Source organism: Toxorhynchites rutilus, chromosome 1 (genome assembly GCF_029784135.1).
Source record: "Toxorhynchites rutilus septentrionalis strain SRP chromosome 1, ASM2978413v1, whole genome shotgun sequence".
Taxonomy (NCBI): domain Eukaryota; kingdom Metazoa; phylum Arthropoda; class Insecta; order Diptera; family Culicidae; genus Toxorhynchites; species Toxorhynchites rutilus.
The window spans coordinates 120,741,786-120,769,518 of NC_073744.1; the positions used below are offsets into that span (position 1 = coordinate 120,741,786).

At 37.6% G+C, this 27,733-nt stretch overlaps 1 protein-coding gene across 2 annotated transcripts; it reads right to left on the bottom strand.

Moving 5' to 3' along the window:
- On the bottom strand, window positions 1-27,551 carry LOC129762328 (activating signal cointegrator 1 complex subunit 2 homolog). 2 transcript variants are annotated; one of them, XM_055760509.1, is made up of 4 exons: window positions 27,321-27,551; window positions 16,500-16,670; window positions 702-957; window positions 1-640 (listed from the first exon to the last, which is right to left on the bottom strand). In XM_055760509.1, exons 2-4 carry the CDS (start codon window positions 16,509-16,511, stop codon window positions 228-230), a joined length of 681 nt encoding a protein of 226 aa, XP_055616484.1. In that variant the 5' UTR covers window positions 16,512-16,670; window positions 27,321-27,551; the 3' UTR covers window positions 1-227. The 2 variants fall into 2 exon arrangements, with proteins under 2 accessions (XP_055616484.1, XP_055616483.1); XM_055760508.1 differs by lacking the exon at window positions 27,321-27,551 and adding an exon at window positions 16,833-16,986.
- Between the last annotated feature and the right edge of the window lie 182 nt (window positions 27,552-27,733).

Here is a 27,733-nt window from a genome sequence, read left to right on the forward strand (position 1 = left end):
TATTTTGTATCGTTTATTCTACTCATACAAAAGAATACCCTAAAAACTCGTCTCAGGAAGCGTACTTACACATACATACACACACAAACACTAGCAAACACATAACTCTTGCACCGTTCAAGTTGTAGCACACAATTTGGTCCTCGGCAGCTATGACAACTAAATTGACTTAGGGACACACACGCGGATAGACATGTTTCCTACCAAACTATCACCAAATTAACGGATTAACCGGTGTAGCTCAGCGAGTATGATCCGGTATTGATGTCAACCTTAGCGTTCGGGTGCCAGTACTCGGAACGCTGCTGAGGTGCTGGTGTAGGTGGCTGATAGTATTGCTGCTGTGGCTGTGGCTGGTAGTGTTGCTGTGGCTGAGGCTGATATCGGTGCTGTGGCTGCTGATACGCTGGGGCTGGAGTAGGGGCGGCATTGCTCTGGTAGTATTGCTGAGGAGCTGGGTTGTAATTCACTGGAGCTGGTCGTGGTCTATAGGCCGGAGCAGCTGGCTTCGAATTGTAGCGGGAATCCTTGTAATAGACACTAGGATCTTCACGGTACTGACCGTCATCTTCCTCGTTTGGACCAAGCGCTGGGTATTGGTTGTTGGTCAGGGTTGGTGGTGGGACATTGATGTCAGTACCTACAAAATAAAGGGAATTGAAATGTGTTGCAGCCTTGAACAAGTGTCTTTTCCAACGTACCGGCAGGTTCAAATCCTCGTTTGCTTGCTCCGTACTCGATTTCTCGCAGTTTTCCAGCGTCATCAACATATCCGTATTTGCCTTGAACTTCGCCGGTTGGATATTTGGTTTCAATTTTGAACGAACCGTCGGCTGCCTCATATCCGTAACTGTAGCTTCCGTCCTCGTTATGTCGGTTGATTTGCTTCAAAATGGGCACAGGCGTGGTGTAGTCCTTCTGAGCTGCGACTGCTGCCACGATGGCCGATAGTATGAGCTATTGAAAAGATATCAAAATATTGCTTGTCATACAAATCTTTAACGTTTTCAAAAACTATAATGGAATATCGAAAATAGCACACTCTTGGTGATATATAGTTATGTACGAAACCCAGCCTGGCAACGCGATAATCCACGCTTCACTTTCTAACACTCCAGGTTCAGACAATCATTGAACCGCGTGGTCACCATCCCACATCTCCCACGAGCCTTAGACAAAAATATATATATATATATATATATATATATATATATATATATATATATATATATATATATATATATATATATACATATATAGATTTTGAAAATAGATATAAATGGCGCCATCTTGTAGTAGTCATCTTGTGGAAATACCATAAATAATCGTATTACTAAAAAAACTTTTGAACCAAACCCGTTTCCAAAAACAACACGTGTCCGGATTAAACACGTGTCCGGATGAAAAAGCAAAAGTGTCCGGATTTCGAAGCATGATTGAAAAAGTGTCCGGATTTAAAATCACGACACGATGAAAGAAATTTCAAATTTTGAACAAATATAACATGATTTTTATTTTATTTTATTTTTTTCGGGGGTCTCCGTAGCCACTTGGTTACGCGTTCGCTTACTAAGCGATCGATCGTGAGTTCAAACTCAGGGCCCTCAATTGACCATCTTTGTGTTGTAATAGAATAACTACGTCCACGCAACCATCATCAGCGATGGAGATCGATCCACGGTGGAACAAAGATCGATTCATCCATGCAACAGCTCTGCTCTGCAAGAAACATCGGGGTGCTGTTCTATAAATAACCCAACAATGATCAATATCAACTGTCTCCGCTGTCCGGTCTGCTGAACAATGGAAGAACAGATAGAATACCCTTACGCCTAAATGGCTACTACAGTGTAATTTACCATAATGTAATGGAACAGGAAATCTAACGCCTAAATGGCTACTACTTCTACTGTGTAATTTACAATTTATAGAAACATAAACATATGTACATGTACACGATAAAAACCCGGCTCTGTTACAGATAAAATGCTAATGAGCCTGATAAATAAATAAATGGGATAAAAAAAACATGATTTTGTGGAGTTCTGTGATTCATAACATAGATGAAGGCCTTCTAATTCCATTGAAATGCTAATTTTTAGTGCTATGATATGTCAATATTTTTCAGTGGCTGAATATCGATGTGGTACCCAAGTCGACGAACTCGCCCAACGTCCCCCTGGGCTAACCTGAAGCGTTAGAACTACTCAAACAATTTTGTCGCAAAAACTGAGAAGGAATTAATAAATACAACGAAGAAAGAACTCAAAACATGCCTACACGCATGTTTTCGTCCGCCATGGCGAATGTTCCAGTCAACTTCTGGAATGCCGCTCGCAAGGGCGTAGATTATTTTTGCAAGTAAGCTAATATAATTACCTTCCATGGGAAATTTATCAAACTCAATTATCTGTCTTAGTTTTCTTTATCACCATTCGAAAAAAGGTCATCTTTTTTAATGCAAACGTTAGCTCCCCGCGATTCTGACTGAGGTACGAGTAATCATAGTGAAGATCGGGTAACCAACTCTGGTGGTATCTTGGTCATATGCTGACAAGGAAGGGGATCTATTCGAGCGTCAGTTCGCCATGGAGGTGCCCCTCAAAACAACATCTGTTCCCCATGTCAGGGGCGACTGATCAATGAATCTCGCCGAAAACTGTTTTATATGCCAAAGAAAGTTATTTTCGTTATGGACAGTAAATGTCGAAGTTCGTATGCTTTGGAGAATTTCGCAGGTACCTTAACCTGTGATAATCTTAAGGTGCAATATCCGGTTAGTTTCGTTGGTGGGATAGCACGTTCCAACCAGACTCCAACATAAATTGTCGTGTTGACAAAGACACATGAAGTTTGTTGTTTCTCTGATGGAACACGACGGCTATCGCATTGACCAATTTTGGAAGCTCCTCTAGTTTGTTGCGAGCAGTAGTTGTGGGAATTTATCGACTGTTTGATTAGTAGAAGCTCATAATGGAGCTTCGAGAATAATGAATAAGATCAGTTTCAAGATCAATTTCGTAAGATTATGCTAATGATGATGAGTTTTTGTGGAAATATCAGGAAATTTATTGACACAGTTGTAAAGTAAGAACTAGAACTACGTGTTTTAATTATTCAAAAGCAACAAGTAATTATTTTCATTCAAAATATAACAATTTGAAACTGCCTTTGGGCGCTCTAATCTGATAGAGTATTTTTCACGCCATCTTCATGCTTTCATAAATTTCGACATGGTATCTTCGATAAAGCGAAGCGCTTCGGAATATGTAGATAAAAAAAAAGAGATTAAGCATTATGCAAGCCCGGACTGGAAAGCTTTTTTTTATGTAGGCTATTATGACAATTCTCATTTCCAACAGAAAAACTTCGTATTCTTATTACGGATAATTTTCATTCTAATAAAGTAAAAAGTACAAAAGTAAATCAGGAAGGTTGGCATCACTGGTTGCAAGGCAAGACAGGACAATCAGACAAGACCCACGCAAAGAACACGAACTAGAGATTGAATACTCGGGACATGAAATTGCAAGTCTCTCAACTTTCTTGCGAGGACTCGAATTCGTTCAGAAATATTTGGAGCCCACAATTTCAACATCGTAACGCTGCAGGGGGTGTGCTGGGAAGGTTCGATGGTGCTGCGGCAACACGCATGAGCTGGGTTCAGCTTTCATCCTAATGGGAGAGATGCAGAAACGGGTGATTGACTGGTGGCCAATCAACGAAAGAACGTGCAGATTGAAGATGCGAGGCCACATCAGCATAGATGAGGATGGAGAAGGATAAGGACAAAGAAGACTTCTACGCGCAGCTAGAGCGTGAATACGATCACTGCCCAAAACACGACATCAAAATCGTTATCGGCGATTTGAATGCTCAAGTCGGCCAAGAGGAGGAGTTCAGACCGGTTATTGGTGGGTTCAGCGCCCATCCACGAACCAACGGAAACGTCCCAAGACTTATCGAATTGGCTGCCTTCAAGAACATAACCATACGTTGCATCTTCTTCCAGCATAGCTTCCAATACCGTTACACCTGGAGATCACCTCAGCAAATGGAAACACAAAGTGACCACGTTTTGACCGACGGTCGGAACTTCTGAGATCTCATTGACGTCAGAACATATTGTAGCGCTAACATCGATTCAGACCACTACCTGATAATGATCGAATTACGTTCTGGAAATTCCCGCAACATACTCGCAGCGTCTTGAAGCTGTATTACCGGGAATAGACGAACTGGATGCTGCTCTCCTCAATAAATGCTGGAACACTCTGAAAGCAGCTATTAGCAACACAGCAGAGACCGTCATCGGGAATGAACAACGTGGACAACGGAATGAATGGTTTGACAGCAAGTGCCGAGGGATCCCATTGGATCTCTTATAATGTGTATACATGTCAAGGAAAAAAATCCACCTCGATGGGTATGGTTGTCATAACCATGCTTTAAGGTGAAGGTGAAAGCTAGCCATTGTAGTAGTATAGGTAAATCCAAGTGTAAAAATGGGATAATAGTGTTTGTGAGAGAAGAGCAAAGCACACGTAAATAGATCAATTCACTTATCAGACTGTGTGGCGCTTCATTGACACGAGTCTTTGAATACATTTGAAAAAAAAAATAACAATTCAATACTAAAGTAAAATGTATGAATGATATGTTCCGATGAACAATTGCAAATATAAATATATATAGATGGTGTATGTGCATATGAAGTAAAATTCTGATTATACGCGAGCAAATTTATAATACATGCGAATTGGGGCTTCGTTGGCCGAGGCATTTTGATTGAATGTAATACTTCTCCGTTTACTGGTTCTGAAAGCATAGGCAGCCGTGGCATTGTTCCGAGCTCTGCAATACAATTTTCTTATCCAATGTTAAAGTTGCTAAAACTTACATTACAGACCAATTAAACGTAAAAATAATAATTGTATTGATATCAACACAACATTTTATTCTATTGATTTTCATGACATGAAACGCTATGACTCAGGAATAACATTTTATTGAGTAGTTTTTATAGCTGTTTCGATGTTGTTGTCTTGCATCAGTGTCGAAAAAATAACGATGCTTTCACCAATACAAACAAAACCTTTGCCGAAGATTGAAAAACGAAAATTTAACTTTCAGAGCAATTGCTCGAGTTTTCCGACGTTTTTCACTATACAGTGCGACAGCAGATGAAAATTTAACATCTTGTGAGTAATGGATTAGAATTTGGTTGATATTACTTGATGGGAAGTGTGCGAAAACGATCATTTTCTTCACATTGTTTCGCAAAATTATTGATTTTTGGGCGAGGGGTGAGGGAGATGAAAGATGGAGATGGAGATGGGAGATGAAAGAAATGAGCGCCATTGTGGCAGCCATTTGTGGCTAGCTTCCACCTGCACCTTAAACCGCTGTAAAAATTTCATTTGAAGTCAACGATTATATCGGTGAACAAATCTGGAATGTATAAATTGATTTAATATGAAAACGTCAACCTAACTTCGTTGGATAATTAGTGTGCGTGAATCGCTTCTAGAAACATTTCGAGAAACATTTTCTGATTAACAAGATAAATACATGAGCTAAGAAGCTGGATCAAATAATGAAAACCTAATCAGTCTTCGTAGTTCATTTAATATTAACATAGCATCTACCTTCCGGGAGTGACGTTATGTGAAGGGAGAAACGGCAGGCAGAGCCCTCAGCCAGAATGAACTTTTCCGTTTCCCGTGCAAGACGATCCATCATCAATCATAATTTATGGCAATTGTTTTTACACATCCCCGCAACCTAATCTCGTGATTATAACGACAGTATCCCGTCAGGCAGTATTTCCATCATTCGCCTTCCACGGAAATTGCCTGCGAAAAAGATAGGCATCGTTAAATATTTATCATCCATTCGCCTCTTCCGCCTCGTCATTGTGCACCACCATACGGACGTCATGATACGTCGTTCCTGGTCGGGATCGGGAAATTCCATTCCTTTTCACATTTTCTTCAGACTGACTCCGAGTTCCATCCCGCGCACAGTGCGTACGATAAATAATCGAGTCATCCAGAATCACTCCGAGCGTTCGAATTGGAAAAGACCCACACTGTAAGCCTAATGAATTACTTTCGCTCAATGTGTATTGTTTTAGATTAGTCATTCTTATAAAATATTGAGCTTTTGAAAAGAAACTTCGGCACGAACCCTGCTGACATCGAAGCCATCGAGACACCGAGTACAACTTTTATCAAATTATGTTCGCAGCTTTCGACAAATTTGACTAATTTTCATTCTGTTTCACTCGGGACAGCATCAATTAAATTTTCATTCCGTTTCCGGAACTGTTATGAAATTATCGTTGCATGCCAGATCCTTTCGGTTCCTCCTGTCCCCACATCGAGCTGGGGCACCATCGCAGCAGGGAAAATTAATTTCTCTTTGTTCGTGAATTCTCGTCATTTTGGCACAATTTTCTTTTGATTAGGCACAATTAACGACCAGACGAGGGAGGGTCAATGTTGTCGCACGCGTTTTATTTTCAATTAGTATGGTATCAGAACTTTCAAAGCACAAAAAATATAAATGTCGGGAAGCGATACCTGAATGGGAAAAAACGGTCTTCGTCTCCCGGCTTGGGTTTCCCCCAAACACAATTCTTGAAGCGTCGATTTGCAGGGAATGATAAACTTGACAAAAAACGGGAACGGTTCACTTTGTGAGTTTCGAGCGTTATATAAAATAATGAAGGTGGGCTCGAAGTTAATGAAAAGTATGCTTTTTAACATTGGCTTGGACAAAAAGTTTGCTGGAAGCATGGAATGGCACAAAGTAAGGTCCGGGATGAACCCAAATGATTGATGCTCACTTCGCTTGAGTGGTTTTCGTGACAGCATGATTGGATCTAACTTTTTTCGCTTGTTTCTTGGAGTTGGACGGAGACCTCAACTATTTGTCAGTGAAATTTTGCCAAGAGCAAGCAAAATTTTATTGCTATCAGTAAAGTTTTTGGGATACAAGGGAAAGTATGGGAAAGTCTGATGGATGGGTAGCTAGCAGTTTTTAAAGCATTCGAGGAATGATACCTTTCTCATGACAGAGCGAATATAATTTACCTTGCACTACGATGTTGTTAAAAACGTCGTATTTTACATTATCTTCTGGATTATTTTTGATTGAAAATGAGTATTGGATGACTGGAAACAATAATGTATCAGTAATATTTATCAAACAGAATTTACTGTTGTTTTAAACGACGGTTTTTGTGAAATATTCATCAGACCTAAATTTGAAATATTCGAAATAGCGTAAAAAATAGCGGTTCTGAAACAACCCGATGATCAAATAAGATCCTAACATCCTTTTTTCATGACAAATTAATCTCACGCTACGCACGCGTACATCATCTCCAGTGCTTGTTTCGCTTGTTTTTTATATAATTTTTGCGATTCGAGCATTGAAGATTCAAAGCAACAATTATTAGCACCACATTATTATTTTCCGCGGAAACGCACCCATTAAAAGAAAACTCAAGGGCAGAACAAAAGCCACGATAATAACCGTAATAATATTGTTCCCGAGTCTTGAATTTAGCTACTTTCTGTGTGAGTGAATAAGAGCGAGATAAACGAATGCAAATCTAGAACAACATTTCAAAAGGGCCTATCTTCTTTGATCGATTCTCCTCATCTACATTCTCTTTCATTAATACCTCATAATTGAAATATAAATTGGGATCAAGAGAAGATTATAAAAATCTATTGTTTATGTTTATGTTTATGTTTATATTTATTCGCCAACAGGTTCGGGGCCCCAATGGTAGTCTTAGTATCTAAATTTAGCTTAAAATATTCTAACATTAAAAATTGCATTGCCTAAATAAGTTGTCCAGAGTCAAGGTCTAAAAAAAACATTAAAAATTTACACTTAATACTGTCACGTGACAGGTTAAAATCAAACACGGTCGATAACTCGCAGAAGGCCTGTAACAGCACTATTGCTATGGTGTTTCGTTAATAACGACCAAGACCTCTATGATAGAGACGTTATGAAGCTACCTTTAGAATGGCCACAAATTTTCCAACAAAACGGTATATATTTGACCTAAATCGGACAATCCGAAGCATATTAAAAATAGTTTTGAATTTCACCCAAAAATAATGGATTACTTTTTCCCCAACCTAATAATATCTTTCATTCAAAACAATAACTAATAAAACCTGAATATTTCATGTAATATAATCGAAGTTCTTCTTCTTCATCTTTTTGGCTTTAAGAGGGTTTAAACTTTTCAGTTTGAGATTGCATGAGAATATATTGGAAACGGTGCACACACGAATCGGGCGTCGTATTTCGTGGTAAGTGTGCGTTCTTCGTTCTCCGGTTAGGTATCGGATTAGGTTAGTTTCTGGTAATTGTGTTGATCTGTAACAAGCAAAATAGATCAAACATTTTTGTCATTGGAAGAACAAGAAGCAATACGGTTCAATGAATCAACATAAAAGAACAATTATACGGTTTCTTAATGATCATGAAGACTGATGTTATTAGATAGTCTGATAATCCATCTAACGTTTGCCCTAAAGAAGAAAATGAGAGCAGCTCGAAGAAACTAGCACTGGAGGCCATTGATTGGGATGGGATTCTACTATCTGGATCTGTGGATGGAATAGTAGAAATATTCTATGACAAGCTTTACTCAGTGCTTAATGACTATGTACCACGGAAGAGACGAACATGCCACACTTCCAGTAAGCCATGGTGGAACTCAGAACTACGACATCTCCGTAATATCCTCAGGAAGTCCCGTCGTCGTTTCTTCATTTCCAAATCGGAGCGCGATCGCGAATATCTTCGTGAAATTGAAATGTCGTATAAAGCAGTGCAATCGTCCGCCTACGGTGATTACCTATCCAGGATCCAATCCAGTGTGAGCCAGAATCCATCGCGCTTTTGGAACTTTGTAAAGCAGCGGCAAACTTCTACTGGCATCCCACGTAACGTAACCTTCAAAGATGTCCAAGCTCATACGAATGCGGACGCTGCTAACCTGTTTGCTTTGTTTTTTTGAGGGAGTATTTAGCAACGCGTCACCTGTACCAAAAAAGGACTATTTTGATCACATTCCTCATCATAACATAAACCTGCCCGTTATACAGTTTTATGTGAATGAAGTAATGAAAGCCGCAGACGACCTTGACGTTAAAAAGGGATGTGGTATAGATGGTATACCACCGTTGCTGCTAAAAAAATGCTCGAAGGAACTTGCGAGCCCGCTTGCTCACCTATTCAATCGATCGCTTCATGAACGATCCTTCCCAGCGTCCTGGAAATCTTTCGTTATTATCCCATTCCATAAATCTGGAAATTGTAGTCAGGTGATACACTATCGTGGAGTATCTCTACTTTGTTGTCTCAGCAAGGTGTTTGAAAGACTGATGCATAATGTTCTATGCAAAGCTGCTTCATCTTTTATATTCGAAGGTCATCATGGATTTATGAAACATCGCTCAACCACATCGAATCTCATGTGCTACGTCCCGGCACTGTCCCGCGAAATTGAAGCGAGGCGGCAAGTTGACGCGGTGTATGTCGACTTCGCTAAAGCCTTCGATACTGTCCCGCACATTCTAGTTGTTGAAAAACTGAAGTGCATAGGCTTTCCAAATTCAATAACAGAGTGGGTTTTCTCGTACCTTCGCGATCGCAGTGCATATGTTGTGGTCAACTCAGCTAGATCCCGCAGTTTCGACATCACATCTGGTGTACCATAGGGTAGCGTTTTGGGACCACTGCTATTTATCATCTTCATCAACGACTTATGTTTACTGCTTTCATCGTCCAAACTTGACATCAGATAGAATGCTGGATGTGTGTGGCGACAACGGAATGAGGGTCAATGTCAAGAAATGTAAAGTCATTTCTTTTTGCCGCTCTAATAGCCCTGTACTTCATCAATATATGTTGGAATCGTCAGCATTGGAACGTACATCGATTATCAGCGATCTTGGAGTCACGATTCGAAGCTCCGATTCAACGCGCACGTGGGAATTATGACTGCCAGAGCTTTCTCCGTGCTGGGATTTATCCGCCGTCACGCATATGAATTCACAAACATCCCTGCACTGAAGTTGTTATACTGCTCATTGGTGCGAAGCATTTTGGAGTACGCTGTTCCTGTTTGGTCTCCCTTCTACGCAGTTCATACCTTGACGATCGAACGGGTGCAGAAAAAGTTTCTTCGTTTTGCCCTGAGACGACTCCCGTGGAACGACCCTCTTAACCTTCCTCCTTATCCGGTGCAAGCTCATTGAATTGGAGCCATTATCTACCAGGCGCGCTACATTGCAGCGGCTGTTCATCTTCGACATAATGCAATGATCCATTTACTGTCCAGAACTTCTCGCACAGGTTCCGCTATGCATCCCTTCTCGCCGTTTTCGAAATTCACCACTCTTAGCAGTTCCCTATCATAAAACCAACTACGGCTACAATAATCCGTTTGATTGATGTCTCGCCTTTTTAATTATGTTTGTGATGAATTTGATTTCAATGTGAGTAAAAATGTGTTTAGAAATAGGATAAATAATTATAGATAGATTGTAAGTAACATAGTTCAGTCTGTGTGAGTGATCGAAGACGGTGTTAATAATAAATAAAATAAATAAATAAATAAAATTCACATTTGTCGCTCCCAATAAGGGTCCGAAATCTCGCTTCGAATAGGACTAACGAGTGTTCAATAAAAAATTACAATTTCTTCAATGATATAGTAAAAAAATAATTCAAGAAATTCTGTATTTTTTTATAAAAAACAGAACGGTTGTTTTTGCATTCTCTCGCAAATCGCTCAGACGATGCGTGCGCCATCAAGCGAACCGCATCAAGATCGATGAAAGGATAACTTACGAGTACTGCAGGTGTGGTAAGACTTCCTATTGAGTTATTTTCAAGGTCTTTCGTTTCCGACATGTAGCCACGCGCTCTTATTTTGCAAATTCACTTCGTCATGCACAGCTGATTGCATAGCGAAAGTTCTCCCTTTCAAATACTCAAATTAAACGTATCATTGCATTGCTATATCGATCTCGCGTGATGGTACGGCTTGAATAGTTCATTAACACGGTGAGCTCCGAATTGTTCTTGCTACGCTTTTCATTTAGACCACATCAAGAGCATTTGCATAATATCAGTGTCGGTCCTCGCTCCCAAAGATTGTTTTGTTGTATAACAAGTATCGTTAGAAATTCGACTAGAAAGTAGTCACATATCGTAGAACATCCATACAAATGAAACACAAAATTCTGTATAATTCTATAATTCTGTCGAAAACTAATCAAGTAAATAAAGCCAAAGGGCCTGGCCGGGTAAGGGAGTAAAACGTGCCCCCAAACCAAATCACTAGTTGTATGGTAAATATTGTATAGGATATTAAAAAAGAAATTTTGATTGTTTATTTGAACCCCTATGTTGTTTAACATAGGACCTATAGTGAAAAACTTACTTTTTCGTTTATTTCACACCATTCGCAAAAGCTTCGAGATAAAAATTTGAAAAAAATACTGAATGTGCTTCTTACTACGGTGTACTAAGAAAAATTATCAAAAAAAATTCATCAACATTTAAGTACTAAATTATATTGAAATTTTGAAAAAAAAAGGGATTTAGAGATTCAGTACTACTCTAATTCATATTTAAATGTGTTTCTTAGGCTTTCCTAGATATGTATGATTTTTTTTTTAGTGTTGCGCGGTACAAAAAATTTTTTTTTTATATTTCCAAGAGTTTGGCTTGGTAAGGGGAGTAAAAAGTTTCCCAAACCAAATCACCAGCTGTATGGAAAATATTGTATAGGGTACTAAATAAAACATAGGGGTTCAAATAAACCGCCAAAATTTCTTATTTAATATCCTATACAATATTTGCCTTACAGCTGGTGATTTGGTTTGGGGGCACTTTTTACTCCCTTACCCGGCCAGGCCCTTTGGTATTTGAAGGTTTTAGGGGGTACGAAATCTTTCAATGATGAATAGATACTCCTCCCCTCTATCTAAGGGGGAGCTGCCATACAAATGAAGCATAAATTTCTGCAGAACTCTAGAATCAATCAAGCAAACGAAACCAAATTTGGAATGTGAAGGTTTTAGAGGGTACGAAACGTTTCTATGGTGGCTCGGCACTCCTGCCCCCTTTTTAAAGGAGGGATGGGGTGGGGGATTTCCATAACTCGAGAAATAATCAAGCAAATTGAACCAAATTTGGCATATGGAGGTTCAATAAATGTTTCTTTGATGGTTTAACACACCTACTCCCTCTCTAAGAGAAAACGGGTTTCCATACAAATGAAACGCAAACTTATGCAAAACCCGAGAAGGAGTCAAGCAATTGGAGCCAAATTTTGTGCGAAACGAAGTTTGCCGGGTCAGCTGGTATAATATATAACAACTTATTGGATGAGATTCGAACTCTTGTATAAAAAACTATGGGTGAGTTATACCTATGATATAACCGCAAAACTAACGTAGGACTATCATTGGCTTAGTAATAATGTGTGTGTATTGATTAAATTATTGATTGAATTAGTGATTGAATTAGTGATTGAATTAAACAATTTTCAAAATCAATTGAATTCAACAACTTTTCAAGTGCGGAGTTTGAACAAATCTCATATTAAGTCAATTCATGCATTGTGATACAAATAAAATTACCTGCGGGTTGCATAAAATTGCCGATTTCCCCAGGCTCCTTTTAAAATTCAGTGTTATGAAAACACATTCCGGGGATCATACATAATTCGCTACGTTACGTCATAAATGAGTGAATTTCCAAGCGGGCATCCGTTTGTATACAGATTTAAGTGATTTCAATAGCCTGTTTTGAAACTATTGAGAGCTATTGAAACAAGTTTCCCGGTCAATGATTATTAGGCATATAACGCCTAGATATTTTATCTCTGAAATGAAGTGGTTTTCTAAATGTATGTGTACATTTGTGATGCAGGATTGAATGATTATCGTGTTGAGCATATCTATTTTTTTTATATTCGGTTTTCACAAGATATCGATTTGAATATGATGTTTCGTTAATGATCCTAGAATTAATATGACCTTTGCTAAAAGTAGTGTCAATCAAACGTTTTTTCTTTCATTCTTTGATAATCGCCAGAAGCATTTTGCTTCATCTGGGCATCTCATTGATCAAAAATCTTTATTTTTAGGTTTATCGCTATAGACGTTTATCAGCAATAAGTGTTTATGTAAATCAGTCGATCTGCATATTTAATCAATTGATTGCGATTGTTCAATAGCATACGGCTGTGACAGGTAAAATAAGTAGAATTCTAAATGGATGTGTGTGGCGACAACGGAACTAGTTTTTTTTTCGCGGTAGCCCTAGCGCAACTTAGAAAAAAGCATTATATCGGTTATTTTGAGAAATAGAAAAATACTTACAATACAACATTGTAGAACTATGTTTACCTCTATTTATAAATATAAGAAAGCTAGATTTTTTATCTCATTGGTTACCCTATTTTTGACAACATAAAAATGAGCGCACTATCATATGTAACCACTTTGTCGAAGACAGTTTTTGTCTATAGAATAACTGTCGAGCTCGAGCTCTTAAATGAACTTTCTGGTGGTGGAGTGAACAAACAATACCCAACAAGCAAACAGTTTTGTTGCTCTTTTCAGGGCCACCAAATCATTATTAAAGAGTTTTACGATGGAATTTTTCAAACATACCTAAAATCAGGATGCAACAGATAGACTAACGGAATCCTACGTCAACTATGGAGACTTTTAAGGATCGAAATTTTCATAAAATTGAACTGATCAATCGTTTTGAGAGTTTGTGGAGCTGAAAATGCTACACTAAACTGGCATATTGCAGAAAGAGTTTCCGCTGACATCTCGCTATTCATTATATTTAGTACTTTTTCGAGGCTGCGTCCTGTTGCTTACTTTTATCTATCAGCTGCGATATATCTTCCTTGTAGTGTTTTGACGTAGAACTACGTCTAACAGGACTATATGGGGGTAAAATGAAAATCTAAACACTGAACATGTAGGAAGTTATGAAAGACTCCGAACGCTTAAATTCTAGCATTTCCTAATAGATCGCTAATATGTTTGAATCAATTTATTGGAAATATTTCTACGCGTCTATCATAATAACGAATATTATATTTGTTGAGATTAACCACTGAATAATTATAAAATTTCAAACATTATCCAAACGCGACGTTTTGATTGACTCAATTTGTGCTCCTCAAATGATTCCGACCAAAGGAGCAACAGTAACAGTGAAATGCACTTTGAATACAAGCGAAACATTGCATCGTAAGCCCCACCCATTTGTGATTATACAGCCAGTCAAATCGAATAAAGTTCTCAGCTGCTTTTCGCAAAGATAATTCATTTTCGTGAAGCAGAACTCATACGCTAGTTAACAAGTTAACGAACATGGAAGGACTAAGAGAGAAAACCGTGGGACGACCTAGAACGGGTCGAAATAAGGTCCTGCTAGCATTCGATGGATAATCGCATAATAAGAGCGTTTGAGCAATAGAGGAGGTTTCAGTACGGGATGTAACCAAAAAGGTTGGCAAATCGAAATCAAACGTTCATCGCGCAAAAGAGAATTTGAATCTACCAACCTATGAAATACAGAAGCAGTCGAAATGAACCCCAAAACATGAAGCATCGATCAGAACCAGAGTGCGGAAACTATAGGATACGATGGTTGCTAGCAATTCTTCCTGTATGAATGCCAATATACGAAAATGGGGCATTTTGAGATATATAATACTAAGTGAAAATGAATAAAAACTGAGATTTTTTTTTTACAATTGCAATAGAAATATGCTAGCTTGAAGATATATTAACTAATAAGCTAATTAGCGTCTTTGGAAAAATATCACACTTGCGAAAACATTTTGTTTTCGTAATTATTGATTGTATTTGTTATTTAAAGTTTAGATGGTTTTACAGTTATTCTAAAGTTATGATTTTTTGAAAAAATAAATTTAATGATCCATCGGTTAATTTAAAAAAAAATCATTACAGAAACGCCTTTCAGATTTTTGGATATGTAATGTAAAAAACCTCAGCTTTCGATAAAATTGTATAATAATATAGCGCCCTTTGTGACTAAATCTCGCAAACTATAAAAAAAACAAAACAATCAATAATTACAAAAATGAAATCCATTTTTTTTGCATGTGTTATTTTTATGTAAGACTAACTCATTCAACTTGATATGTCGATCTTCTGAATCGGTCCAGTAATTCAAAAGTTATGAGTTAAAAAAAAAATGTCATTTTCGGAAAAAACAGGAAACATTGTTTTTTCGGACCACCCTAAAGTGGAAATGGGCAACCTAATGAAAGCATGAAAAATACGAGTCTAATATTTAGCGATAAAGAACAAAACTACCAGTTTGAATAAAAATCTGAGAACCACTCTATCAGTTTGGCATGGAATGGCCGTATAGCTGTTCCGCTAGACAAACTCAACAAAAAAGAAACGAATTATCAAAGTCAGGAAGTATCCATATCTGCTGTAGAATATGGACACAGAACTCCAATTTAGTATAACCGTATCAGCTACATTTTCTGAACTAAAACAGAGACCGAAACACCCACGGCATAAAATGCTGATGTGAGCTGCGTATAGCAAAAGTACAGCTAACTTCTTTTCCTGGTTCAATCTAAGAATTGAACCAGTCCGAAAAAAGCAACGCAAATGTGAGATTGACACTGTAATGGATTAACCTGAATTAACTAGTTCGTCTCGCTTAGGTATATGTAGGTAAAATGTTCGTAAGAAGGGACACTCGCAAACGCGCCATTAAAATAATTCATCGTAATTGCCACTGTTTCGAGCCACTGCAACACTTGATCATTTGAATGGATCAATTGAATATAAGTTCTGTTCATGCCTTAACGTTTGTAATGATTTCGACATAGTGAAATTGTTTCGACATGCTTAATTTTTTTTATTATTTAATCAGGACTGAAAGCTACTTCATCTAGAATAAATATGAGTGAATTTTATAAGTTTTATCGACATTTCAATCTGTCCAAATTGTAGGTATTCAATATTCAATTATTTTTAATTGTTGCAGAAACTCAATCCCTTATCGAAATGGAACAGATGTCTAACTTTTCTCTTGTCCACAGCACACTGATTCATAATGTATCACTTGAATCTAGAAGCAGTTCTGATACTGGCCACTCCTCCAGCACTATCACATTCCGCACGTTCCTCACTACATTCTGTTCTCACTGTCCAACGGATTTTTTTTTTCTATAGTCCTGCCTCCATAATATTTCTATATTCTTCTTGTTTCAGCACGAAAACGAGCAATATGCTTCCGACAAAGAGTTTTATTAAACCACTATGTCTGCACGCCATTATTCTCAAGTATCCTACATAAACACCAAATCTCTTAAATGTTCATCACTCTGCCCTCAGAGAGCACAAACGCGTTCATTCACACAAAACACTACTTACCAAGGCGTTCATTTTTGGTCTGCTGGTTTAATTAAATCCAAGGGAAATTATCAACAGGCGATTACAGTCCGACTTTCAGACCGTTTGACTTGGCGGTTGGATGAGGTGTCCTGATTGTGGTGACAGTATTGACGCTTTTCAGGGTAACTTTTCGGCTTTCCACCGAACGATCTGGAAGGCGGCGGAAAATGTCTCGATTAGAATTTGAATGACCACGTTTTCATAAAAAAAAGCAGCAAGCAACAGCTGGCGCAGAACTTTTCCGTCGTACGAAGAAACGCGGAACCGACACTTCGAACGTTCTTTCGCAGCAACAAGTGGATTCTAACTCACCCCTGAGAGTATAGTGAGTTGGTCGGTAACGACAAAAGTTTGTTTACAAACAGCTCGCACGCAAGGAACGGACAGTGGCTTTTATACGGGGAAACAGTTTTATGTATCACTCTCGCGCGCGCTCTCAAATTTTTGTTTCCTTTCGAGCTGGTTCGATATGTGACTTAAGGCGTATGCTGCTCAACGCCTGGCGAGGTCCAATAAAAATACACTAAACAGTACCTAAGTGCTACAGGTGTTGGTAGCGTGTGCACTGGAATGATACCGCATTCGAACTGAAATTCACGCCAATGCTGCACACCTTATGGTAATTAAGCGCAGGCAATATAAATTCCTGTCTTTGAGACAGTTTCGACAAATGGTTTCAAAACAAAAAAGTGACATTATTATTTATATTGATACGCGCAACAAAATCAGGAAAAAAAAACAATATTAGTCTTATTTATCGTCAGGGACGATAAACTTCTTCAAATCCAAGAAGAAATGGCACAATCTCCATTCACTGTACTAACCAACGAATTACATGTAAGGTGCAACGATAGGAAAGGAATCTGGCTACTGATAAAATTTAGGTGGCTAGATGGTTTGCCGAAGATTACTGCTGAAAACTTACAAAGCAACGGGGAACGACGACGTTGTTTTCGAATTTTTGAAGCCCGGGAGCGACAGCTGTACTACATGAAAACTAATTAGAAGGACTTACATTCTAGAAATTATCAAACGGCTCTGCTAATTCCACTGTCGAGAAATAACTCACCTCAATAATATCTTCAAAAGTCGCATACTTTGCAACATACACGGCCCAAACCGAAAAGAATATAGGTTCTCGTTTATGCTCTCCTCTTTACACTTAGAAAACACTTTCCAACTTCATTTGATAATGTGGTGTAATATTATCACGCACTTATGGCTATGTGGACAGCCAATGGCAATGTGGACAGCCTAGTCGTATACAACAGTCTTTCATTCCATCCGGCCTTGGTTCGATCCCCGCTTAGAAGGGGACCCCGGTCTGGAAAGTCAAAATAATCGGATTTTGTTTTTGCATTTTTGGGAAGCTTATTCACTCAGAAATGTTGTCCTAAAACAATTTTTCGATTGGAAAAGTACAGCCAGAAACACTGTACGAATTTTTGAACGCGTTTTTCTCGAAACCACGTTTTAAAAACTTGTTATTATCGATATCTCAGGATCCACTCGACAGATTAGAAAATTTATCATTTTTTATCAACATGTAAAAGTGGATTATCTGAAGCGTTACATAGCCGTTTTTTGATGTCTCATTTTTTGGATTTTTTATGAGCTACTAAAAAGTGATTATTCGTGAAAAATTAAATCGAAAAGAGTTTGTAGAATATGAAAATTTTCGAAAGTTTACACACAAAATTATAACGAAATAAACATTAGTAGTATTTTTTAAACAAGAAAAGTTGTTGTTACAAAAATTCTTTTCCTGTAAAAGTTAAAAACAAATGTTTTTGAGAAAAATCTTTAAAAAAAAATGTTTGTCAGTGCAAATTGAGGATTTTTTTTTAATTTTTCAATAAAAACCTCAACAATTTTCTTCATTATATTACTTATTTATTTAGGTCTTATAGTTTTAAAATTAGAAATTTTCATAATTTGATTATTTTTTTCTTTTTTGGAATCTAGCTAAAAAGAATCTTTGGTAGGAGAATGAGATGAGAGAAAAAGGTTGAAGGTTTCATTGAAAAGTATCTAATAAATTTAAAAAAAAATTAAATGCAAAACCAATTTTTCGCAAACTGGACTTTTTCTGAAATTCTGGAAAGAAATATAAACTGCTCATACAATAACTAACAAGTCATCCATACATCGGAAAACGGGCACTTCTGCAGAAAAATAGTTTTTCTATCAACGGTTTTTTATGTATCATTTGGAAAATTCCCTAGTAACATTGTTTTGTATAAATTCTAATTTTGCGAACTATTTTTTTCTATTTAAAAACATATTCAGAACATGTCACACAAAACTGTTACGAGTAGAACATTAGTTTTTCCGGAGTCTGTATGCAAAAATCCCATATACAGGTCGGGCTCGATTATATATAGTCGACCATTTTTTTTCAACAATTATTTTCAAATCCTATACATAATCGAATCTCAAGAAAACAATTTTTTCATTATTGTATGAATGTCAAACATTATTAGAAAAATAGCTTTTTTGTGATTCGATTATGTATTGGATTCGAAAATTAACGTTGAAAGTGAAATTGCGATTATATATAATCGAGTCCGATTATACACTCTGAGAGATTTTATAACGTCTTTGAAGAAAGTCCATATTTCAACATTATCTAAAGATTTGCAGAATAAACTATGTTCCAATCTCTGACTTTAAGCAAAAATAAGGTTTGGTTGTAGTTTTTTTCAAATAAAACCATCACTAAGTTGTTGAAAGTTTTTTGAGAATGTTAATAAAGTACGTTTTTGAGAAAAAAAATATTTTAATATTTATAAAATCAGTATAAAATTTTTAAATTGATATTTTTAATGAAACAATTTCCTAAATTTCCTTCTTTGACCAAAATTTTGCAGGTTGATAAACGTGCGCAACTGATTGCATTCAATAAACGAATTCATTTTTTGGATATTTTGTTAGGATTTTTTCTTTATCCGTAATGAACAATCTGGCGATTTACCGATCATTCTGAAAGTACTGATCGTATCTAACACCTTGAAAATATCCGATTGGTTGATGAATGAGTAATTAGAAAAATCAGACATCACTAGGGACGAGAAGCAGTCCACGAATCTATTGATAGTCGTTCTGGGACCGTTAAAGCAAGTGATAGTATCTGTCTGTAAATCGACACCTTGCTGGTGGTATCGGTTCTGAAGCAACGGGATGTCGCAGAACGAATTCCAGTGAATATTTTAAAACCTTAGGACAATAACTAAAACGTTGCATAGAGGTTTCCAAAAATTCGAAAAAATGTCATTTTTGTTGAAAATGATTTATATTTCATGAAAAATCGAAAAAATTTGATATAAAAAAATCTATATAACGGTCGAGTAGATCCAGAGTAGATAATATCAGAAAATCCTTCTAGGACAACATTTCTGAGGGCATAAGCTTCCCAAAATTGCAAAAAACTAAAATTCGATTGTTTCGACCTTCCAGACTGGGGTCCCCCATGAAATTGGAGAAGCTGCGGTTTTAATGAGACACGATGAACCACGCGAGTCACAATTGATATATTGAATGAAAATTCGGCGAACGAATGATTCTGCGGATTCGAGAGTTTTTTACGTGGCCTCCAAGATTCTTAAGGGGCTATATGAAGGCTCTGATCTACAAGCCGCAGATGGTTGAAAGATAACTTAAATTACGTTATCACTTGTATATTGCACCAGTGAAGGCAACAGAAGAAAGCCTTATTGAAATAAATATAATTAAGGGCACCTTCAGTGCTCAAATTAATCAAGTCTGCAGTTGTCGACCGATAGTTTGGTCGGGCGACTAAATCAGTACGGAGATATGCGCATATGCGCACATTACACCGATTCAGTTGGGTCGGTTTTAGCACTAGCAGGCCAACTCAACCAAACTATCGACCGATAAAAAGTTTACGGACTTTACGGTAAGAAAGACCTTCTTTGTGAGTTTTGTTTCAATTTAAATCTGACATATTTACACAACGATTTGCACGGATATAATAATTAAATATTGTATAACAGTCAATAATTGTAGTCAAATCATTTATTTGAAAATTTTGTTCATCATCAGAAGCTTCGTCCATTATTTATTCACAGTTGATCCAATGTCCTTCGTTGAATATATTGATTATAACAACAAAAAGGTTAAGCAGACTGGTTAAAGTCGATGAATTCGTTAAATTTATTGAATCATGCTGCCATGAAGCTAATTGGGTCATGTAGGCCCTAGCACGCGAAACGACGTCGAGAAAACTTATTGAGCGAAAGAGGTAAAAACATAGCTCCACAAGAATCTATTTCATCCAACAGCACTTCAGCAATGAACATTATTTGGTATACCTTTCTTCTCTAATCGAGTATTTCAAGACCTGGTAACTGATAGGGGACCTCCTAGGGTGAATGATCACCTTGATAACCCATTCCATTATATTATTAACACTCTCGTTGAAAACCCCAGTGGTTAGGAGAATGATCGTTAAGACTCACAAATTTCCAAAATCGTCTGTGAATACCGTGCTCAAACGATGCCGGGAAACCTTTATGTTGGATCGCGAAAAGCAAACCAAACGTGGAAGTGGGACGTATAAACCGGAAACTACGAGCAATGATCATCAGGGCAGTCCGAAACGATCTTGGAATTTCCTGACGTGATTTGGCAAAAAGGTTGCACGGTGCACAGTACAGTTCGGCGAATCTGTGTGCAAGAATGATTTTGATCGTACCATGTCAGAAACCATCCTAACAGGACGCCGGAACAGAACCTGATTGCCAAAAACCGCGCAAGGAAACCGTGCCATCAAGTTCTGACCAAGTATAGCGGATGTATTTGGATGAATGAAGAAACATATGTAAAAATGCTCTTTTGTTAAATCCCGGGTCAAAAATGTTACCTTACTAAACGTGATAGAGATTCGGGTAAGTTCAAAATTGTCTTCGCAGATGAATTTGCTCGCATTATTTGATAATTTAGCAAGGTATATGTAGGGAAAGTGGGGGTAAAACGGACATGTTTAGAAGAACTTCAATTATATCTTTGGAAATTCATGTTTTCCAAAACTGTGATGCAGTTTCTTGCTATTCAATATGCTGTCCCTCTACCTAATTGGTCAAATATTTTGCAAAAAAGTGTTTTTCAATGTTTTTTACTGAAATTAAAACAGACCGAAAAATGCAACATTTTTTCAGTAAATGAACATATAGTGGGGGTAATATGGAAAGGTTTGTAATATATGAAGCGTAGAGGTTTATCGATCGCGAGAGGAATAATTTTATTCAACCAAGGTTTGAACTCATCACGACTATCCGTTGAATGATGAAAAAATCGAACTGTCCGTTTTACCTCACCGATACAGTATATTTCAATAATTTAAATTTTCCACTCATAAATGACTTCACTTTTCCGTACATACCTAATATCGCTTCTCTGTTTACTCACAAACCGAAATGTAATTATCAGCGAATTGAATTTTGATATTAAACCACTCAAAATGCTTAATATCGAAGCAGCTGAAATAACATCCACACGCGGAATCATTCATGATTTTCGTGCTTATATTGCCATGACATATAATTTATAAACAAACTCGCTTCTCGCTTGAGTGAATGATATACCAGTATGGGTGGCTACACATTTACGGAAACTTTCAAACGGCTCATTTAATATAATATATGAGTATGTCAAAAAGTGTGCTAAATATTTATTTTGGGCAATAATAAGCAATAATAAGAGAGTAAAATAAAAGACACTTTGCAAATAAGCTCGCATCAAAGGTAAACAAAGTTGTTTACGCTCTCTGTTTTATTCTCAGCATAAAAGCCCTCTTACGTGTAAACTTATAAGATCCGATTTCATGTTATAACCAGCTGACTCGGCGAACTTCTTCCCGCCCAAAGTTATTGTTTTGATATAAATTCTTTAGAACACATTTCTAAACTTTTTCTCATCATAACATTGTTCTATGGGCAGAATACAACAAATATAACAAAATGAAGACGGCTCAAAAGGGCCCTATCCTTCTTCGGATTTTGCGATTAGCAACACATTTGGCCTTCCTTTTTTTTATATACAGAGTGCCGCAAGAATCACGCAACGCTCTCTGAAGCGGTTCAGTTGTACGACTGGTGCTTTTGACGCTTCAACACAAGAAAACACATTTTTTCTGCCAAAGATATCTTTTCTGCCAACGCTAGCTTGAAAATAGTTGTGAAAAGAAGCATCACTGGAGCAACTATGAATGGACAACTTTAGAAGGAGAATTATCTTTAGAAGATGGTTTTGTCTTTCATTCGATCACACTAAGGTTCCGCGAAGTTCTGGCCTGATTAAGCCAAATGCCATTACTGCCGTGATGTCTTTGAATGTAATATAAAATATATTACATTCAACATTCAATGTAATATCAGATATATAAGCAATTATCCACCAAATTATCCATGTTTTCGTCCATCGAAAAATATTGAGCAATTGTCAAGCGTATATTGGAGAAGTGTTGCAAAACAATCGAAACACCATCCGATTCGGAATAGCGGTATAAAAAGATGGCAGATAAGGTTGACAACCGGGGGTCTCCGTAGCCACATTGGTTGCGCGTTCGCTTAGTAAGCGATCGATCGTGAGTTCAAAACTCAGTGCCCTCATTGACCATTTTTGTGTTGTTACAGAATAACTACGTCCACGCAACAATCATCAGCGATGGAGATCGATCCACGGTCGAAATAAGATCGATTCATCCATACAACTGCTCTGCTCTGCAAGAAACATCGGGCTACTGTTCTATAAATAACTCAACAATGATCAATCAACTGTCTCCGCTGTCCGGTCTAACTTGGATAATGGAAGAACAGATAGAAAACTCTTATGCCTAAATGGCTACTGTGTAAATGTACCATATGTAATGGTATAGAAGGAATACTGGCGAATGACAACTGTGTAATGTACTAATTATAGATATGATAACCATGTGACATGTACACGATTAAAATTTGGCTCTGTTACAGCTAAAATGCTAATGAGCCTAAAATAAATAAATGGGATAAAAAAAAGGTTGACAACTGTGCAGAGAATGATGACGGGTATTTAGGAAAAAATCGAAAGTTCTCCAGAAAAAACGGTACATTTTTTTTGTATTTTTTCCTTGAAGTGTAATAAAAAAAACTCATACAAAAACATATTTTTATCGATACGGAACTTTATTTCTCATTTTATTATTATTTTCTACTGGAAATTTTGTGCGATCATGTGTGAGTGATTCGGCCTAATCGTCAAGACAGACTCATAATAGAAAGATTTGGGAGTATTGGAAGGATCAATCCAATCTCGTTGATGATCCAATTCGTACACTACGAAGGAGTTAGATTCGTTAAAACTGTTCCCTTTGAATAGAAACCGTGTTGATGAGTGGAAATATATGATGTAAAGCATGAACACCGGTGCTAGAAAGGACAGTGCAACTCTTCAGCACACCAGGAGTTCCGCTAGGCTTAGCGTTGGAGAATGTTAGTGTCATAAAAATAGATTCAACACAGTCTGATCAAACAACCCATACCAAACTTGGGTCGACGAGGCGGAGTTATCGTTGAAACCTCTATTGTCGTACTCAGCCAGAAGATGTATTTTTCAATTAGGTAATATTAGCTGCTATCCAAGTGAAATTTTAACTGGTAGGCATTTCTCTCACCTTTTTTTGTTTACACAAACGACCTTAACTACTTTTTATGATGTTGTAAATAGTCCCGTATACACATTGTGGAGAAAACGGTTGTACGTTCGATATTCCTTGCTGACTGCTATGAGTTTGATGATTGAACTACAAGTGCGACCGTACTTGCGAAGCGCTATTATACCATACTTGATCTCAGTTGTTTCTTGTGTCGTAGTAGAGCATTGAATCAAGCATACTTCAGAACCGTTCTGCTCAGTTATTGCTTAACGCACTAACTTCGTAAAGAAGCTAGCCACAGAAGTCCAAGAACTTTCAATCTGCCTGAACAAGTTATTGAATGAAACTTATTCAGTTCTTTGAAATCCGGTATTGTAAGGACATTGTTAAATTAATAGGGGGTGCCCATATAGGATCAAGCTCCAATGACAGATCATTTCATGTTTGCAGGTTTATTTACAAGTACAAACTCAAGGATGCAAGAGTTAATATTCATAATTTCGATAATTTGCGTTAGACCATGCAGGCTGGAACCATCGAGAAGTGTGCAGCAGGAATCCAGAGTGCACTAATGAAGAATATCAATAGTACAGGGTATCGACTACCTTGAAAATACTTGAAAATCAGGGAATATCAGGCAATTCAAACAATGTCAGGGAAAGTCAGGGAAATTCCGTCAATTAAAATAGTGATTATTGCAGTAATTAGAACGTTAATGATACCAAAGAAGTTGTATTTGACTAGTTTGACTCTCTGTAGGGTTTTCGGTTTGCTTTTGCCTGTAGGTGAACTTAGTCCTTCCGAAAGGTAAACAACGCAAAAGTAGACGGCTTTTACATGAGCGATGTTTTTCTGGCATTTTCGGCATCAGTATCTGCCGTTCAGATTCAATCAATTTCCTTCCTTTTCTTCTATTCTATCCTATTCGAAAACTATCGATAAATTAATGCTTGAAAATCATACTATGAAAGCTGAGCTCCTGTGGTGCCCGGAAACAGTTATGTAGCACAAATCACCCCACACTGTTGAAAAATACATGGTTGTATTGAGAAGAATGTTTATTTATGATGATTTTTGGTTCAATGAAACTTTGAACAAGAGTCTTTGAACTACAAAGACTTTGAAGACTACAAAGAGGCTACAGATGGATCTGAATGTCAGATTTTGGGATGAAGAAAAGGTTGGGTTTGGTGAATCGTTACATGACGCCAATGTTCTTGGGGCATTCTCAAGCATCAGGAATGAACTTGCAGCTTTTGAAGAAGGCATGGGAATTATATATTTAAACAAATTTCTTTTTGTGTCGATGGACGGTATAAATGTGAATTGGTCATATTACGCGAGCTGCAACTGGTTTTTCAAAATGAAGAGAAAAAAAAGCTCTTGAATTTGGGTAGCTTCGGATTGCATATTTCACACGGTTCATTAAAGGACTAAAAAAACTCGCCAAAATTTTACGACTGACAAATCTTGATATTTCGTCTTAGATGCGAAGCACTGCGTTGATGTATCCTTGATCTTTCCATCATTGATTCCGATTGAAAATGGAGGGAAAACGATTCGAGAAGCTTTTGACCATAAGCTTTCTGGTATTTGACGGATTTTGATCGTATCAGTGGAGCTCCATCAGATTGAAAGAATATTGCTAGCAACATAAACAAGTTTGCTCACTATGATCCGAAAAATGAACGACTGGACCATTTTTGAAAAGGACAAGTCTACGGAATTTTTTACCCAAAATGGTCTTCTGTCTCTCGTTAGAAACCTCAACGTTGAGAGGACTTTTTCATTAGCGAATGTTTTTATGAAAATATGTGGGAAGAAACGGTCTTGCTGTGCGACAATTTTATGATGCTATGCTTCACGTTGGAAGGATAGCATCAATATAAACGTACAGAAGGGGACCGAAAGATTGCGAGATAAAGCATTTCGTTAAAATCGTAACAGTTTCATGAAATTGATCCGAATCAAAATGGAAATGTCTCATTCTGTACTAGTATTTGAGACTCCTTCAAAATAACTTTGAACTGTATTAGTATTCCCATTTTTTTTAATCTTTTACGACACTTATCAGTCGTCGTTAAACTCAATCAAAAATCACAAACAATTCCTTTATTGGAAAATATCGACAGACGTTCTTAAATTTCATTGTTTAAGCTAACTAAATGTTTTAGGGGCTACAGCTGAAATACTTCAAGAGAATTTAATTACTAGTCTACACCTGGAATTTACTGGAAAATCAGGGAATTTATTTTCGGATTTTGAGTCGACACCCTGTAGTAGGATGATTGTTAGGAGGTACGTCAGCTCAGACTGATTATGATTTAGTACCAGAACAAAGACACTCTGGTTTACTCGTGAGAGTCCATAAACAGTCCAACCAATGTGATTTTTTATATCAGTACCATTAGACCACATGAAATTTAGAAGAGTCTTAATTCAAACTGCTCTGACTTCAAAGGAGTGAAATCAGAATAAACCAAATAAACGATCCAAACATTATCGAAGAAATTAATTGCGCCTGTTCAAAGAGATATTCCTTTTACATGTTGTCTTCACTTTTAACACTTCATTTCATTTAACAACAAAAACTTTCCACAATAACTATAGCATTCTTTTCCGGGTCTCACCAACATTGATTCCGACGAATAAACGTACTTTTTCATAAAAATATTTGTTCAACCAAATACAGTTGGCAAAACCTTCACACAAATCGCTTCAATTGTGGAAGAATTTCATCAGAAATGCTGTTCCAGCGCCGCCAGGCGATAGATTTTCCAATGTATTGATCGGCTGCAACTTCCTTCCCACTCACTGGTGGAACACTGTCCGAGGTCGGCCATACACTCGAATGCCGCCAACTCCCACTTGAACTGACACGAAAGAACGTTCGAAATTATTGAGCGCCCCAAACGATCGCACTGCAAACTGCACCACAAATCGGTAACAATAAAATCAACATATTGCATGGTGGCAATTTCCTCCAATGTCACACTGTACGTGATTGCAGTTGTTCAATCGACACAATCACAATGCACTAAGAATCGGTTCACCAATAGAGAGAAATAAATGTCCACCAAAAGCCCATTGCGACAATCGAAATTCCCGTAACATTCGGTTTCGAAACAGACATTTCATGCCGGACTAACCTTAATTTGCTACTTGTTAAGCATGAGCTCACTGATTTTTATAATCCACCTGAATCGACAGGCGATGCACAACGACGCGGGAACACTCAAAGCACAGCTCTCACGGTTCGGCGAAAACGATAGGTGGCAGGTAATGCACCATTGGCTATTTGGTTTCGCTTCACTTTTTCCCGCTGCAACTGCTCTTGCCGCTATTCCTACGCGTGTGGTGCACTTTTTCACTTTGGGGTGGTCAAGTAAAATGAGCTACGGTTTTCGAGCCACCGCTGGCTTATATAGCTACTTACACAATTCTGCTTCAAATGTGAAATCCACAAGAAAAGAGGGAAAAATCGGTGACGGTAGGAATGATTGGCGCCACGCCCCACCCTGCCAGAAAAAGAATACCGTTTTCCGGTATTTATTGGGGGGAT